Source organism: Simochromis diagramma, unplaced genomic scaffold (genome assembly GCF_900408965.1).
Source record: "Simochromis diagramma unplaced genomic scaffold, fSimDia1.1 OVJJ01000334.1, whole genome shotgun sequence".
Classification (NCBI taxonomy): domain Eukaryota; kingdom Metazoa; phylum Chordata; class Actinopteri; order Cichliformes; family Cichlidae; genus Simochromis; species Simochromis diagramma.
In genome coordinates this window covers 6,681,390-6,697,620 of record NW_024386764.1, presented here as the reverse complement: position 1 = coordinate 6,697,620, position 16,231 = coordinate 6,681,390, and the positions used below count along the sequence as shown (strand labels likewise).

General features: G+C 42.4%; 1 protein-coding gene across 7 annotated transcripts in view; it reads left to right on the top strand.

Moving 5' to 3' along the window:
• The window catches only part of LOC120734801 (cAMP-specific 3',5'-cyclic phosphodiesterase 4D-like), a 110,842-nt gene that overhangs the window by 77,113 nt on the left and 17,498 nt on the right, over positions 1-16,231 (top strand). For 4 of the 7 annotated variants that reach the window (XM_040033795.1, XM_040033801.1, XM_040033829.1 and 1 more), the window contains 6 exons: positions 9,022-9,213; positions 10,648-10,689; positions 11,775-11,811; positions 12,944-13,017; positions 13,102-13,151; positions 13,521-13,633. In XM_040033795.1, the coding sequence (XP_039889729.1) occupies positions 9,022-9,213; positions 10,648-10,689; positions 11,775-11,811; positions 12,944-13,017; positions 13,102-13,151; positions 13,521-13,633 (508 nt within the window). The other 3 variants (XM_040033810.1, XM_040033806.1, XM_040033838.1) reach the window with 2 other exon arrangements.

The following is a 16,231-nucleotide window of genomic DNA, read 5'->3' as shown; positions in this document are numbered from 1 at the left end:
AGTAATGTTAGCTGTTGCAGTTGTGGAGTTGTGCTCACAGTGAGAATGAGTCAGCAGTGAGTATCAGCTGACAGTATCAGTGCTCTCATTATGCCCCTGCAGCTGCTTAGGCTTTACTCACCTGCACCAGCTCCATCTGTATAACTCATGCTTGTCACAGGCATATCTCAGCCCATGTTTGCCATATCACACTGATATGTATATCTGCTCTGTTGGCTCTATTTTTGCAGGGTTTCTTTAAACTTCATGGGTTTGGTGGGTTTTACAAATCTCAACAATAGTAACTACTCTTCCAAAAAGTGTAACATGGCATATATTGTTCTGGTTAAGTATTTCCCCGAAGACCTGGATGTGCTACAAAGCAGAGAGGGGATTTCAGCCAGCTTTCCACTTAGACGGAGGTGGCAAGAAAATTGAATAATTTATTTTATTTTATTTTTAAAGTTACTTACTTTTCAAAGAGTTTTTACCTGAGCTTTCAGGCCTTTTTGAAGCTCTCTAGTTTATTGTAATTATGTAACTAAGTTAGATATTGTACTGGAACTTTGGTCTTGTGATAATAGTTGGTTGGCAAACATGGCCTATCTATAGGTAAGGCTTTCAGTGGACCCTATAAATGTTTATCCGCACTGACATTTGACCCCCTCCCAGTTGGTGCTTTAGTCTTCTGATCTTGTGTCTGAATTCACTCAATCTGTCATCCAGATGTAGCTTTTTGTATGTGACACAACGATGATGCCATACATCTTTACAAGTTCTCCTCTCCAGTTGGTTCTTGTCTTACATAGAGGTTTATTTAGCACCTTCAAGACAAATATAACAGGCTCCATCATTAATCTCCCGTTTTGTGACAAAGGATGTGCCCTGATGTGAGGACAGGAAATATTGATGGCTGCTCCCTGGACATGATCCCAAATCATTTCCAGTTCACAGATGATGGCTCAGCTCGCTGAACCGCGGGACGCCTCGACTCAGAGTCCCCAGAGTCGCTCCTCTACGTTCCTACAACAAACACGTGTCAACAGAAATCCCACCGCGTCCGCAAGCTCGGCCAGCTGGTTTCTCTTTAGCGTGTTTCATAGCATCCTTTGTGTTTGGTGGAAAACAAAACTGCAGTGAGAGGAGCGTTGGGCTGGGAATAATTGCAGGCCTGCATGCTGGTCGATCGGCATTGCAGCGACAGCTATGAAACCACAACTGACGTCAGCAGTCAAGTGTGACTGTGTGTGTGTGTGTGTGTGTGTGTGTGTGTGTGTGTGTGTGTGTGTGTGTGTGTGTGTGTGTGTGTGTGTACTCATGTTGAATATCACTACTAGAATAGTGGACTGAGTGTTATCCTGACATCTGTGTGATTCCAGGAATGATGATCAACTCAGAGCCAGGCAAACACTCAACAAAGAGGCGCTGTCCAATTGTTTTCTCGCAGTAGACAATAGTTTGGTTGACCGGACTTTTAACGAATGAGGAATTAAGGTGTCCACATGCAGCCTGCTTCTGCTCAGTTTGTCACAGGTGAACTCCATCACCTACATAGACTTGAGCGCTCCGCCTACACAGCGGGAGGCCAGGTAGGGAAAGCCCGGAGATCGCACTTCAGTTGGCTTGACAGGTAAAATTAAATAATAATCGAGCTATATGAAAAAAGATGACGCAACCTTTTTTGGGAAGTGGAGTTGCAAGACAACTGGAACAATAAGGTAAAGAAAGAAATACTGACATAGAGGAAAAGTGACTCAGAGTCTGCTTGTCTCTTGTTTTTTGCTTTGTGGAAGTTTAACAAAGACGTTGAATATGTAGGGGAACGGATATCATCTAGGACTGTATTTGTGCCAAAGATATGCATGCAAAATATAAGTAAAATATAGGAATATAAGACTTTCTGTCTAACAACACCAGTGCCTGAACTTAGGGTCCCTGTTAAGCCTAAGAAATAAACTAATCCATGTGCTTGAATGCACTGGGATCATTTAATGAAAAACTACAACAGACCTGGATTGTGAGTCTGTAGTCCTCAGTGATGGCAACAAACATGGCGTTAACATGAACAGGTAATGTTGTGACTGGCACCTCATACACTTGGAAAGGTCAGTATCTTGCCTGTTCCATTTGAGTATATTGCATGAGTGCATGTCTCATCAATAAATACATAGTAAGTAGATTTTGCTCTCTTTTTATTTGTCCTTTTAATGCATTACTACAGTATGTAGTATTCATAGCTGTTAAATTTACTAAGTGTGATTCTCCACCCTTACGGGAAACAAAGGGTTAGAAAAAACACTCTCTCTGTGCTGTCTCCATTTTGTTGTGTCCTGCTGATCAGAGATGTGATTGGCTGCTCCTGGGCTGCCCTTGGCTAATTAGAGGAGGAAGTTGCATGCTCCTGCCTCACCACTGGACTCAATCACTGTATACTGAAAGGCGCCAATTACTGGCGTATGGACTTGATTAAAGGGGCACCCAGCACGGCTTGTTGCTGGGCAAAGACGGATGCGTGTCTGTTCGTGCCCCAAACCGGCCTGTCCGGTTGCGCACCAGTGTGATTTAAGGCTGTTCGATTTTCAGGTCGATGCTGGAGCCAAATCTGGATCTCTACCGCTGGGGCTGTAATCACACACTGCCTTTGTGTGTGTGTGTGTGTGTGTGTGTGTGTGTGTGTGTGTGTGTGTGTGTGTGTGTGTGTGTGTGTGTGTGTGTGTGGAGCTCTGGGTCATTCTGGCCTAGTGTGTTACCCACCTAACCAGTTTCTAATGATGTTAATGCTGATCAGCCACTGTATGGATTTCAGCCTGGCTGGATGGACAGAGATAATCACTGCACATAGACCTCCATGATCAATACCCGTCCGGAGGAGCGAATCAACCTTTGAGGCACCCTGAACTCCAAAATTTTAACCTCTTCAGCTCCACACCAGTAAAAAGTCTGTAAAAAAAAAAAAGCCAAATTTCTTACTGTTACGTTAGACGGCACACACTTTTACAAAATTATCTTTTATTAAAATGAGGTTCAAGCGTTCAGAGTTTCAGCTTTTCAAATGTGGATGGAAGGGCGTGATCCTAGGACAAAAAATGCTATTAGTTCTTATTCTGATGGTCTGATTGGAGTGTTTTATGTCAGTATGTGTGCATTAGGTTTATGTTATAAGATGATTCATGTGTGTGAGATGTGTTGCAGTAGTGGTTAATAGCTGCACCGTTGTACTGGCTGCAAACAGATTTCACAAAACACTGTGTCACACTTTTTTCTTTTTTTTTAATTTATGCACACAGCCCCAGACACCAATTTTTCTCTCGCTTTCTTCCTTCCTTTGTTTCTTGTGACAGCAATTAAAACAGAGCTCTGCTGTTTTCAGAGACAAGAGTCCTTCCTCTGCCTGTAGGTCAGAGGTGACAGAAAAATAATAAATACAGCAGCTGGTTTGACTCTCAGCAACCTTCTCCTCCCCTTGGCTATATTTAGAGAGACACGAGCTGCTCTGAGATCAGATGTTGATGTTGGACGCAGAGTGCGTGCTCTGTTTGGACAGCGATCCGCAGTGGCTGGCTGGTCAGGTGAATGGAAAGAGCAACTGGCTCTTAAGGAAGGTGCGGCTCCAGTGCAGTTTTATAAAAGAGAGGAGCTGATAGATTTGTTAGGGTTGTTAGGGTTTCCACTGATGGTACAATATGCTTGCCGTAAAGTGTAAAGTGATATTTTACTGTACAGCGTGTGACCAGTATAAGTAGAGAAGAAATTCCACTCATTAAAATCACCTTTTCTGCTCTCTGGAAACTGTGAGCGGGCAGTGCTGTAACTGATTGCAGTTTGGGGTTTCAGTTTAGCTCCAGGATGCTTAATTGGAACGCCATGTTTATTTATTCAGTGCATTTACTGTTAGAAACAACAGAAATTTGGGAGTTTGGAAAGCTTAATTTGATTTATACACCATTATTGATTTTAATACATTCTGTTTATGTCCTGTATGTAAGTTGTAAACACTGTGCATGCTGAGGCAAATCATATAGAGAGCTAAGAGTGAAAAGTGTCCATTCAGCGACCACTCTGAACCTGCTGCTAGCTCCACACACTGATTAACTCTTTTGGACTGTTCCCCTGTGGGAGATGAGCCTGAAGCTGTTGTTTCTATTTCATTTGTTATTGTCAGAATAAATGGAGATCACTTCCAAGATCACCTTGTGCGATCCTGTGACTCTCACAGGATTGCTACGCCCTCGCAAGATAATGGAGGGCTAAGAAAAGCACCGGTGATATCACAAACAACTGGAAGATATCTAGCGTGTTTTGCTTGTTGCCCGTGTGTGGGTAATGTATTTTTCTTTCAGGAAAAAAAAAGCACATTTTTATCAGCACAGAAAATGATGTTCTGCTCCCTAATGTGGCGCAGCATGTTTATCATTAACTCACTAGAATTCACAGTTTGTGCGGGAGAAGAGTTTGAACACAGGGGCCTCCTTTCTTTTTGCAATGCTCAAATCTGGGTTTGCACAAATACTTTCGCTGCTTGTTCTTCCCGTGCCCTGCCTTGCTGTCGTGATGACGTTCGCACACGCACAGAGCGTGCAAACTGCACAGAGTGACAGTGAGAGGAAAGATCTGTTTGGCAGGCTGCTGGACGAAGGGAAGCAGGCTGTTTTTCTGCTGTGTTCAGATCAAATATACAATAGGCTTGAGGTGTAAAGCAAACAAACCCTCTTTACTCCCTGGACTGTCACACAGACACGCTTCTCTGTCTTTCCTTTCTTAGTGACATAATGCAACGAGAAGACACACACTGTACTCTAATGCTAACCTGAGCCTTGGAGAAAACTCACTATTTGCTAAGACTGAGCCTCAGTGGTATAAATTATTCCCTGGTCTGTTTTCCTCCTCTCCCCCTCACCTCTTGTCTCCTTCCTGGTGTGATGTTTGAGGCCCCTTGGCCAATTCCCACGCTACAAGGGAAGAAAACAGGAGGGAGGGTGTGTGTGCAAGTATGTGTTTTGACCTCCAACCCCCGGCTCTGTGTCATTCAGCCATCAAATAACATCTGGACTCTGGTCACTCTCACACACACAACAGAATGTTTTCTGAAATCCCTCAGCCTTGTTTCCCATGAGCACATCACAAGCAACAACAACAACAAACGAACAATAACTGCAATCAGTTCTGCATCTCATTTCATGGCATACGGACAGGTTTTAAACTTTTTGCTCAAGGTCCACTTATACAGAGTATATCTGTACTTAGACTCAAAAGTTGCTCCAAGATTAAGGACACAAATGCACTAAATTATTTTTTAAACAATTTAAAACCAAAATATTTAATTTAGAATTACAAAACTCAGCAAATCCTCACAATTGGGAAACATGAATCTGAAAATGCCTGACATAGCTGCACTTTTCTAGCAAAAGAATAACTGATCATAAAACCAGAAAAGCAGTTCTTTTTAATTTAGTTTACAGACAAAAGATTTTTTTCCCCTTCTTTGATATAGTGATAAGGGGAAAAACTAAACATCCTGGGAACAAAAGCAGAGCTTAGGATGTGGGTGTCAAGGGATGTGTTTATGTGTGAGAAAAGTTCAGTCAAAAACACAGTTAAGGACAGAAAAGGGAGCCATAATGTACGTCAGAGAAAGGAAGAACAATGCTCGAGTCAGGGGACAGACCAAGGTCAGCGTGTTATGTACGCTGTAACTGAACAAGACGCCAGTGTGCCTGGCTGAATGTCTGCCTGTCATTCTGTTTAAAGGGTGGATGCCCATTCACTTGTTAACAGTAGCTGTGGTGCAGTGAAAAAAGGGACGCTTTCTACATTTTCTGCATTTTTACAAATACGTCATTTATGTAATATTAACAAATTCTACTATTCACCTTAAAAAACTTAAAAAGCACTTCCAGGACTGAGCTGTTTAACTTAACTCTAACATCCATCCGTCCGCTTCCTCGGGAGTGCTGGTGACTATCACAACTGTCATAGGGCAAAGGTCACAAGTCTAACACAGCTCAGCGTAACAGCACATGTAAGTGCATTTAAGGTGTATCATGGTCAAATCTGGTGAATACCACTCTGCTTTACTGGTGATGGAAGGAAGTATAACCACACTGTATTAAAACTGTGTTACAGAAGACACAGAAACTGCCAGATTACTGGGAGTCGGGTCCATCTATCCATTTTCTTTCCTGCTTTTCCAATTCAGAGAAGCAAGAGGTAGCTGGAGCCTGTTCCAGCTGTCATAGGGAGAGCAGTTCTGAACAGGTCGCCAGTCTCTTGCGTGGAGAGTGTTTTACAAAATTCAGATAGATCCAGATGCATTGTACCTGGATCAGGATGCAAGAGATGAGATATGAGTTGAGTATTAGGATTCTTTTATTTTAAACCATAACTTGTCTGCTGTGCATACCACAAAAGCAATGGCCATTGCAGTACTTCTTGTTCCTCAGTAGGGGGAGTTGTCTCACTATCAGAAGCCTTCTGAAGTGAGCTGCTGCTGCTGAAAAACTTTGTATAGATCTTTTGTATTTTGTTTTTATTTTATGCCACATCAAAATTCTCTTTCACACTTGATTTGTCATATTTTAGGTCTTGCTGTGCAGTTATCTTCATATAAATTCATCAAGTCCACTTTAAGGAGTGTTTGTTAAAAAACATCTGTATCTAGCCTTTGTCATTTACCCCTAAACATTATGGAAAATTTGATGTGAACACAAATAAACTTGTCATTTTCTTGTACATTTCAACAGAAATATTGTATTGCATGAAATTCTAAATGTGGGATCCTCTGGTCTGGTTTAGAAAAGACTCTTGCTCATAATGAAATTTAGCAACAGTTTAAACGTATGCTACGAATTGCCGTGTCACCTGCACGATGTCCTTGAGAAATGTGCTTGAATGCCATCGTACTTGCTCACGCCGATATCTAAAAAGAAAACACAGACTGTACGATTGGAAGGAAAAGAGCTGTATGGCTACTAGGATTCACCTAGTAGAATTTTAAATATCATCCTTCATAAATATATTCATGCGGACGGGTGAAATCATCTGCACCCTGCATTGGGATGGGGGGGGGGGGGGGGTGCATCTACGTAAGCACCATCACAAGTCTCCCAGTTCCCCTATTTCCTGTCAGCCAGGTCTATTTTTAGCTTCTGACGTCACCGGTCTCCTCTGATGGAGCCTCGTCACGGCCGATTACACCGAGCCAGGGGTGGAGGAGGTGTGTAGAGTGGGGCTGAACGAGGTGTAGTGGTGGGGTGGCATCATTGAGGTAAGCCCTGCTGCTGCATATCACCCCCACCAACCCACCCTCCGGGAAATTGCACCAATCAGATGCAAGGTGCTGAGCACATCACTGTGCTGGATACAGCCCTCCTCATCACCACCCCCACCTCCCCCAACCCCTCCTGATCTCGCTGTATCTCACTGTTTCTATGAACTGGGCCCATTTCATTCAGCATCGATTGCTTAATGGCCATCTTTCATTTATCACGCAATATTATTGTTGGAGCGCTGGAGGCAGGCTGCACTAAAAATAGACACAGGAGCAAGCTTCCATTGCTCGACTGGTGCTCTGTTTTCAGCTGTTATGAAAGGGGGAGTTTGCATGAATGAGAATGTATCTAATTGATAAAGACGGTCTGTTAATCGTACCCATGCGGCGGCCGCATAATGGAGCTCCGAGGTCTCAGTCAGGTGAATTCCTTAGAAGGAAAGAGGTTTAGCCGAGAGGACGCTGGCTCACGGTGAGCTTCAAATAGTGCAGAGATCAGCAGAAGAAGATGAATTTCCGAGCTGATAAGCTTTGACCCCCCCAGACAACACTCAAAGTCGAGTTCTCCTCCACTTCCTCTCTGCCCACAATGGTTGCAGCGCCGTGCTGGCTCTTGCTTGGACAGCGTGTTACAAAAAAGTGTGGTTTGGTTCAAAGGCATTAGGAGGGAAAGGGAATTTACTGTCATAGTGAAACCTGCAATTGAGAAGAATTCAATCTGATCATTTGTAGCTGTGCTGCTGTTTGCTGACAGAGGCTTTTCTGGAATTGACATAATCCCACTTTTATCATACCAATAAAAAAATCAAAATTTTGCAAATATGGAAAAAAAAAATACTGTGTGGTTATTTTCGGCAACTCTTTGTTGAACACTTGGGGGCATATTTCGATGTCGCTGCTATGACGGGCAAGAGCGCGAGCGGCGGGGCGGGTTATTGGCTGTCGTTGCACCGAGGCAACGTGCCAGTGTTGACGTCAAACAGAGATGGTGAAGGGGAAAGATGTGCGTGAGTGTGTGCTAGATTGTGAAAGCAGTAATCACAAGGTCACCTGTTTAAACTCAGAGGAGACACTCTATCTGAATACATTTTTTTCCCATTGTGCTGCCAATAAAAGTGGCATCCTGTGCATTGTATTACTATAATTTTCAGGTAGTCCGCATGAACCCCGTTCTTGTGTCACTTTATAATTGTAGCTCCTTTGTGTCTGCTGTCAGAGATTCCATTATGATGATTTGGGGGCACTTTGGGAAATTGATTTGGATTTGCAGCCCTCTGCACTGTACTTTCAACTTTAGCTGTTCCATAGAGGTGCAATTGTACCCTGTCTCACCACGGTCTTATCCTTTCTGTCTCTACATGCAGATCAGCAGCTGCTGCAGAAACTGTTAGTGCTGTGCATCACAATAGTTGTGTTTGTCTGAGATTTATATGTGAAATCTTTGCTGCCTGTCTCATGTTTTCATATATTTCTTGTGCTTTTTTCCTACAGTAGGAACTATGCATTTCTTTGTTATTCTGGCTAGGTTTTATGCTCAATATTATATTATAGTAAGTAGTCAACAATTATAGCAGTTAATAGCAGCTAATACTAATAGAGGTATTAACCTGACCTCTGAGTCACTGCATGCAATTTTAATCATGCCAAAAATGTAAATAAAATAAATAAAAGCAACAAAATTATTTCATTAAAAATCAGGCTGTGATGCTAGCTTGTGGGTAGGAACAACAGAATACTTATTAATTTTTTCTCTCTTCTCTTCCTTTTCTCTGTAGTTTTGATGTGGAGAATGGCCTGTCGGTGGGTCGCAGTCCACTGGACTCTCAGACTAGCCCGGGTTCTGGTCTGGTACTTCAGGCCAACTTTCCCCACAGTCAGCGCCGCGAGTCCTTCCTCTATCGCTCTGACTCAGACTTCGACCTTTCGCCCAAAACTATGTCCCGCAACTCGTCCACTGCCAGCGACCTGTAAGTATTCTCGGACGCTTTCTGTATTGTTTCAGCAACAATAAGCCGAGAGATTTTTGTTTTCTGTTCTTTTGTTGGTGGGGTTGCAGAGCTGGATTTGGAGGAATATATATAGTGTGCTTAAGAGCACAAAAACTTATCTCATCATTCCAGAGAAATCAAAACGTTTCAGAAAGAGGCTGAAGATATGAAGGCGCCGAATACCTACAGATCATCTAATCTCTGAGAAACTGCACAGTAAAACAAACTATTTTCTGAATGAAAATGAAAACTTTAAAGTTAGTTTTAAATATGATTCCAGCAATATGTTTTAAAACTGTTAGTTAGCCATGTTATCCACTTTGTTAGGTACACCAGTTATCTAGTCAGCCAATCACATGGAAGCATGCAGACATGGTCAAGACAAGCTATTGAAGTTCAAACTGAGCATCACAGGAAGAATGGTGACTTATGTGACTCTTGACATCATGTGAGGCTGGTCTGAGTGTTTGAAAACTGCTGATCTGCTGCGATTTTCCTGCACAAACATCTCTAAGGTTTACAGAGAACGATCTGAAAACAGCAAAATCCAGGGAGCTGCTATTCTCGTTGATGCCATGTCTGGGGGAGAGCGTCCCAGTTTGCAGAAGAGCATCTCTGAACGCACATCAAACAGATGCTCTACAAGAGCAGAAGAGCACAGTGGACCCTACAAACAGCGAAAGTTTGGACAAGCTTAACAAAATAGAAATTTGGGGGAGAAAAAAAAAGGTTTGAAAGGGAGAATTGTGTCTCTGGAACAGGAGATCCACATCATGGATCTACAGCTTACAAATATAGAGCTTCTGATGTGAAGCTATCATGTCAAAAATGGATCAAAGTCTCGGAGGAATGATTCAAGCACACTGTGGAATCAATGCATGAAGAATTAAAGAGACCTGAAGGCAAACAAGGGTCCAACCCTGTACTATGAAGGTGTACCTAATAAAGTGGCTAGTTGTGTATTTCGTTTAACATTTTTTAGCACAACAAAATAAAATTTTCATTTAAGTCAAGGTTTGAAATGATTTGCATTTCACGAGATCACATTGATTGTGTCAGTGTCATAAATACAATAAATTATAATAAATACATTTAAAACTATTTCTAGTAAGCTCACCTAAGGTCCTATTTACACTCGAAGAACTACATGCATTTGGCAGAAGGCTTTAAAGACACTTCAGGCAGCACAGCTAGAGTTTAAAAATGTAAACACGAGAGCAACCAGTTGTAGGTGTAAATGCAGTGAAGTCGCCAGCTAGCGGGAAACATGCTGGTAACGCTACGCTAGTTCAGCAACTAGTTTCTGTCTGTTTATACAGCTGAAGATTTCTCTTGTGCAGCTAGCAGTCTGTTTGAAGCCAGAGTGTTAATGGGGCCTCGACCACCAATAGCTGTCGCTCCTTTGTTTTGAAGGGAGGAGGGATTGAAGCATTGGGAAGTCAATTGGCTACCTCGGTGAGACAAAGTGTGAAGATTGCTGTGATTTTTCTGTCTATCTCTTTGGCCTGTGTCACACTGTCATGAGTCACATCTCCCACGCTTTTCCCAAACACGATCCGAACAACTTTACCTTGGATGCTCGGCTCCAAAAGCATCTCAAGCTCAAAAGTTTGAGAAACAGTCCCAGCAACCATTTGACAGATGCTGATGTGTTGCCACCCGTGTTTCAGTCACAAACCTGACGACTACAAAGGATTTTGATATTTTACTAAACAAGGTGGCGCTCACAGTCATGCATCAAAATGTTTGCTGGACAGTGAAGGCCAACTTAGTGTTTTTCATAGTTAGCATGATTTCACCCTGAGGTCTGGAGGTCTGTGTGCATGTTGTCACCCTAAAGCTTCCAGAAAGCTTTAGCTGATCTAAAACTGGTTTCCCAAGCATCCAAAGCATGAGCTCTGTTCCTCACCTGCATGTTGTTCTAGTTATACAAATAAGTCTTAGAGGCATTTTTTGTCCCTCATAGATAAACTTAATATCCCATCATTTCTAACCTTTAGTGGGATTGGTCTTTTTTAACATTTCCCTTGAGATACAGCTTACTCGTAGCTGGGTTTATTTGTGAGACGCAATCTTGTTGTTTAAATTTAAATTTAGAAGTCAATCAAAGTGAATACTAAAACATCACTAAATGCAAGTTTAACTAATTAACTTTAGTCCTTAGATACAATACGAATAGGGTTTTTTTGCCTAGCAACTAGTGCTAGCCTTTCTAACATTCATCCTGCTCCTCTATTCCTTATTGCCAACTCTTAATTACCACGTAGTCACAAAAACAATATATCTATGAGGTTTAGCACCTTTGCCTCTAAGAAGGATTTTGTGTAACTAATACAACGTGTTGTTCTCCTTTCTTTGTCCAGCGTGATATTCAGACCAGTCACGGTCTCATCCAACTGCGACGTTCCTGCTCAGTCAAATATCCCAGTAACAGCAACCTGACTGTTGTCATGATTTGTGTGTTTGTGGTGTGGAATCACACAATACATCATGAACTGCTCTTTCCCCTCTCACGTGGCCTTTTTTTTTTTAATTTGCAGGCATGGAGAAGACATGATAGTGACTCCATTTGCACAGGTTAGTCGCATATGCTTGTTGCTGGTCCTTTAAGAGCTTCCGTTGTTTGCTGTCATTGAATCAAAGCCAAACTCAGGATCGAGGGTGCCAGCACTGATATTATGACAGGCAGAAGCCGGCAACCTGTACGGCAACAGGCCAAACACAGCACAGGCTTTACAGTTTAACAGACATTGCATCAAAATGAATGTTTATACACTTATTACTTGAAACAGTTGTTTGAACTGTGTGAAGATCTGCTGATCAATGCATTAAGCCAGCAAGCAGCAAGTTACATGTAAGCAGTTCATAAAGAAACAGCCCACAGTGAAAGCATGGTGCTTAGTAAACAGCTAAGCACTACACTATTCTCTGAACTCCTGAAAGCCCTGTTTTCACAGTGAATTTCATTAAAGCTACTATAGAGCCACTGATGATGTATTTAAAAAAATATTTGTTTACCGAAGTGTTTGTTATTTATGACAGACCGTCTGTCCCGTGAAGTGAGATGTGAAATATAATTGTTTCCATTCAAAGTAAATCCATCTAATTTGGGGCGTTGCGCTGTCCAGATGCTCTGCATGGCTCCTTGCTCCTTGCTTACTCATCAGTTTGAGAAATAAGACATGGTTCATTTTTCACAGACAACACCCACACACATTCTCTTTGTGCTGAACAGCTTGTTCTTATGTGTGTGTGTGTGATCATCAGCGACCTACTAACATGATCTGTGTACATGTGATAATTCCAAACTAAAGTCCAATATTTACCCTATAAAAGTTTATCATCAGTAAACGTTAGATATGAGAGAGAGCAGTGCTTCGGCATGCTTCCTCTCTTACATCAGGCTTTTGGAAGTTAGCTAAGCTCAGATAGTACTATCAGCGACATGAAACCCTTGCATGCTGTGCCTGTAAAGTGTGATGTTTTTAAACCACTTAGCTTTTCTCTTCTTACTCAAAGTCCATTTTGCATTTTTATTTAAATGCTAAAAGTTCCTGATAGGGTCTTTAAAAAGGGTTAAAAGTTCCAAAACAAATATCAAAGTCACTATATTCACGGTAACAGGTAAAAAAGGTTCAACCATCTAAAAGAATGGTTCTTTATTTTGAACGAAAATTGGTTCACGTATTTTGTTTATTCATTTTTTTAGGTTCTTGCCAGTCTACGAACGGTGAGAAGTAACTTTGCTGTTCTGACACATCTGCAAGATCGTGTGGGAAACAAGTAAGAGCACAAACACGATGTGGAGCGGATGACTAATTTGCTCTTTTGTTATTCTACCGACACATCATCTGTTTTGTGTTTCAGGCGGCCGCCAAGCAGCAACCAGCCGCCCATGTGTAATCCATGTCTCACAGGTCAGTGTTAATACCCCTGGGTGATGGGACACTGAGAGGTTCTAGTTCCTCTGTGACTAATGGTGCCTTTCTCATAGAAAATGAAAATATTGTTGTCTTTTTAAATACATAGAAAAAGAATTAAGTGATTGTTGATTCAGGTAAATCTGAAAGATGCGCTTCTTACAGTTAAACGGATGCAAATATAACAGTGCTGGTAAATGAATGGTGAAGACATTAACAGTCAGGACAGGTGCAGCATGACAGGATCAAGTTTTCTCTTACCAAGATCAACAGCAGACCCATGCAACATGTTAAAGATGTGGATGTTTCCACAGCAGTCCCAGGTGTAAACTGCAACGTGTCTTTGTTTGACCTCTGACCTTTCAGAGGAGCCTTACCAGAAGCTGGCGATGGAGACCCTGGAGGAGCTGGACTGGTGTCTGGACCAGCTGGAGACCCTGCAGACGAGACACTCGGTCAGCGAGATGGCATCCAACAAGGTGAGGTGATTCAACTCAGCTGTGTCCATACCGATCATTAATGCTGTGAAGAAGTGCAGGTGGAAAACAAAAGCCTCTGATCTATGCCCATTTGTTTATGTATTTATGTATTTATTCAACTGAGTATCCAATCTGTGCTGTTTGACTGTCTGTTGGCAGTCTAGCATCCAGTTTTCAAGATTAAAATTTTTAAATTTTGTGATACCGATAACAGCTCCAGCTGAGATGATTTGGTGCAAATTGGGTCACACAAAAATATAAAAATCAATAAAAAACTAAATATTACTAGTTTTCTTCTGAAATACTACATTGACTAAAATCTTTTAACTTTTTCTTTGTACTTTAGTTTGTAGAGAGAGTACACAGACTGGCTGTGACTGGGCTGTAATAAGGTAGATGGAGGGGGAAAAGTCAGTGTGTCCTAGGAGCTTTGCAATCTAACCTCATGCATCAACTACACACGAGATTTTCAGCTTTTTCATTGTAGTGCAAACTTGCTTTCACTGTTCACAAATTACCTTTGTACAGGAAGAAAATTAGATTTGAGGCGTGCGTAAATAACACTACTGTTCATGAATGGCGCCTCTCTCCACTGAGCGCACGTCCTTGCTGGCTCTTCCTGCTGTCTGGCTGCAAACCTCCTCCTTCCCTCACTCAGCCAATCATATCTCTTTCCTCCACTCAGCCCCTTAAGCTAGACTAACGTGATTGGTCGAAGAAGGGGGACCAGCATGCGGGGCAGGGGGGGCAGGGGATCCTCGCAGACTCTCCCTCACTCTAGCTCCTGCTCTCCCTCTTTATGTTTATCATTGACAGCGTGTGACAGTAGTTGAATGAGAGACTGCAGTCACACCCTGATGGCAGAGCTCTTCTCCTGCCTCCTCTACCTCAGCTATACCCCACCCTATCCCTCCAGCACCGCCCCCCCTTCATCGTCAGGATTGCAGCTAGGAACTGTGGGAACTTTAATTTTTTAAATGGACTTTTTTTTCATGTCCAGACCATCTCTGCTGAACATGGAGCAGAACTGAGTGGGGAAATTGCAGCCTATTACTAAGCAAGCAAACTTGGATTTTAGCCTCTACTAACATCAACATGCGTGAGCTGACATGCCTGCGTCGGCTCTCTGGGTTTATCTGTACTGGAGACTCAGACAGGTGAGCGATGGGGAGCCCTGCTGGCTTTCCTTGTTGACAATGGGATCTAGTGATCAGCAGTGCAGGCTTTGCAGTGGGATGAATGCTGAGTGAGCCCGCCTGTCGGATCTGACTCAGGACAAGATCCACAAAGGGGCAGAATGTGAGTGTGTGTGTGTGTGTGTGTGTGTGTGTGTGTGTGTGTGTGTGTGTGTGTAGGACAGAAATGACAACAAAAAGGGCCAAAATAGCCATGCGTGTTAGAGGAAACAGTTGTCATGATTGTCAAAAAACAAAACACGAAATCTTAAGAGAAATGATTCATAGGTGTAGGAATGGCTCGCATGTAAACAAGTGTGTGTGTGTGTGTGTGTGTGTGTGCGCGCACGCGTGCAGGAAGTACTGAAGCACAAAGGGGGAAGCCGTGATGAGAAGCTCCAGGAGAAATCAAACAGATGATAAACAGTTATGTAGGCTGATGCATGTGTTTGCGTTGGCCTGTATGTGTGCCACAAAATAGCCGTGCAGCCACTGCAGCATCACACTCTCACCCAGATCCCCTCCTTCCTCCCTCAGCTTCCACCTGCTGAGACTGTTACATAATCAGTGTGGAAACTACCGCTGCCATCAAATTCAACGGAGTAACACTGAACTCTTTTAATTTAGTAAAACTTCATGAAAATTTCACTTGTGTTTTTTTTCCTACAAACAGTGCACGTGTTTTTTGTGCTTAGAGATATTATAGAGATATTGTAGCTTGTTTTGATTTTTGTGTATATATATATATATATATATATATATATATATATATCTCAAAGGGTATTCAAAGGTATATCAAAGGGTATTCATGGACTGTAGGCTGGGAGCATAATCCTATGAGTGCTGCACTGCTAGGGTTTCCCCACATTTTGAGTGAACATTTTGTTTCACTCTTAATCGAAGCAAAAACAATGAAACATTTGATTTGGCTGTGAAGTTTTTGGGGCTTTAACAGTGAAAATGAACAAGGAAAATACAGATGTGGGTCGTGCCCATTAAGAACTTGCCAACTTTTCTCTACCAATGCAAACAGCTTACTGGACTGAATTATGGAAGTCTGAAGAAACGATGCGTACTGACAGTTTAACAAATGGAGGCCTCAGTAGCATGTGGAAGAACACTGCCACAACAGCCATGGCACTTCCTCCTCATGCTGGTCATCATCTTGGTCACACACTGCTGTTGGATGGCATCCCATTCTTCAACCAGCATTTCTCGCAAATGTCTCCATCTCTCTGCATTGAGATAACAAGCCTTATTTTTCAGTGAGGGAGATGCCACCCCGCCCCATCACACTACCTCCACCAGAAGGTCCACCAGTCAGCACAGTGTTGTCCACGTCCTCTTAAAGCTTTGATCCTACAATCCAATAGTTGTAGGCAGAATCTGGACTCTTCACTGAACATAATGTACCTCCAAGTGT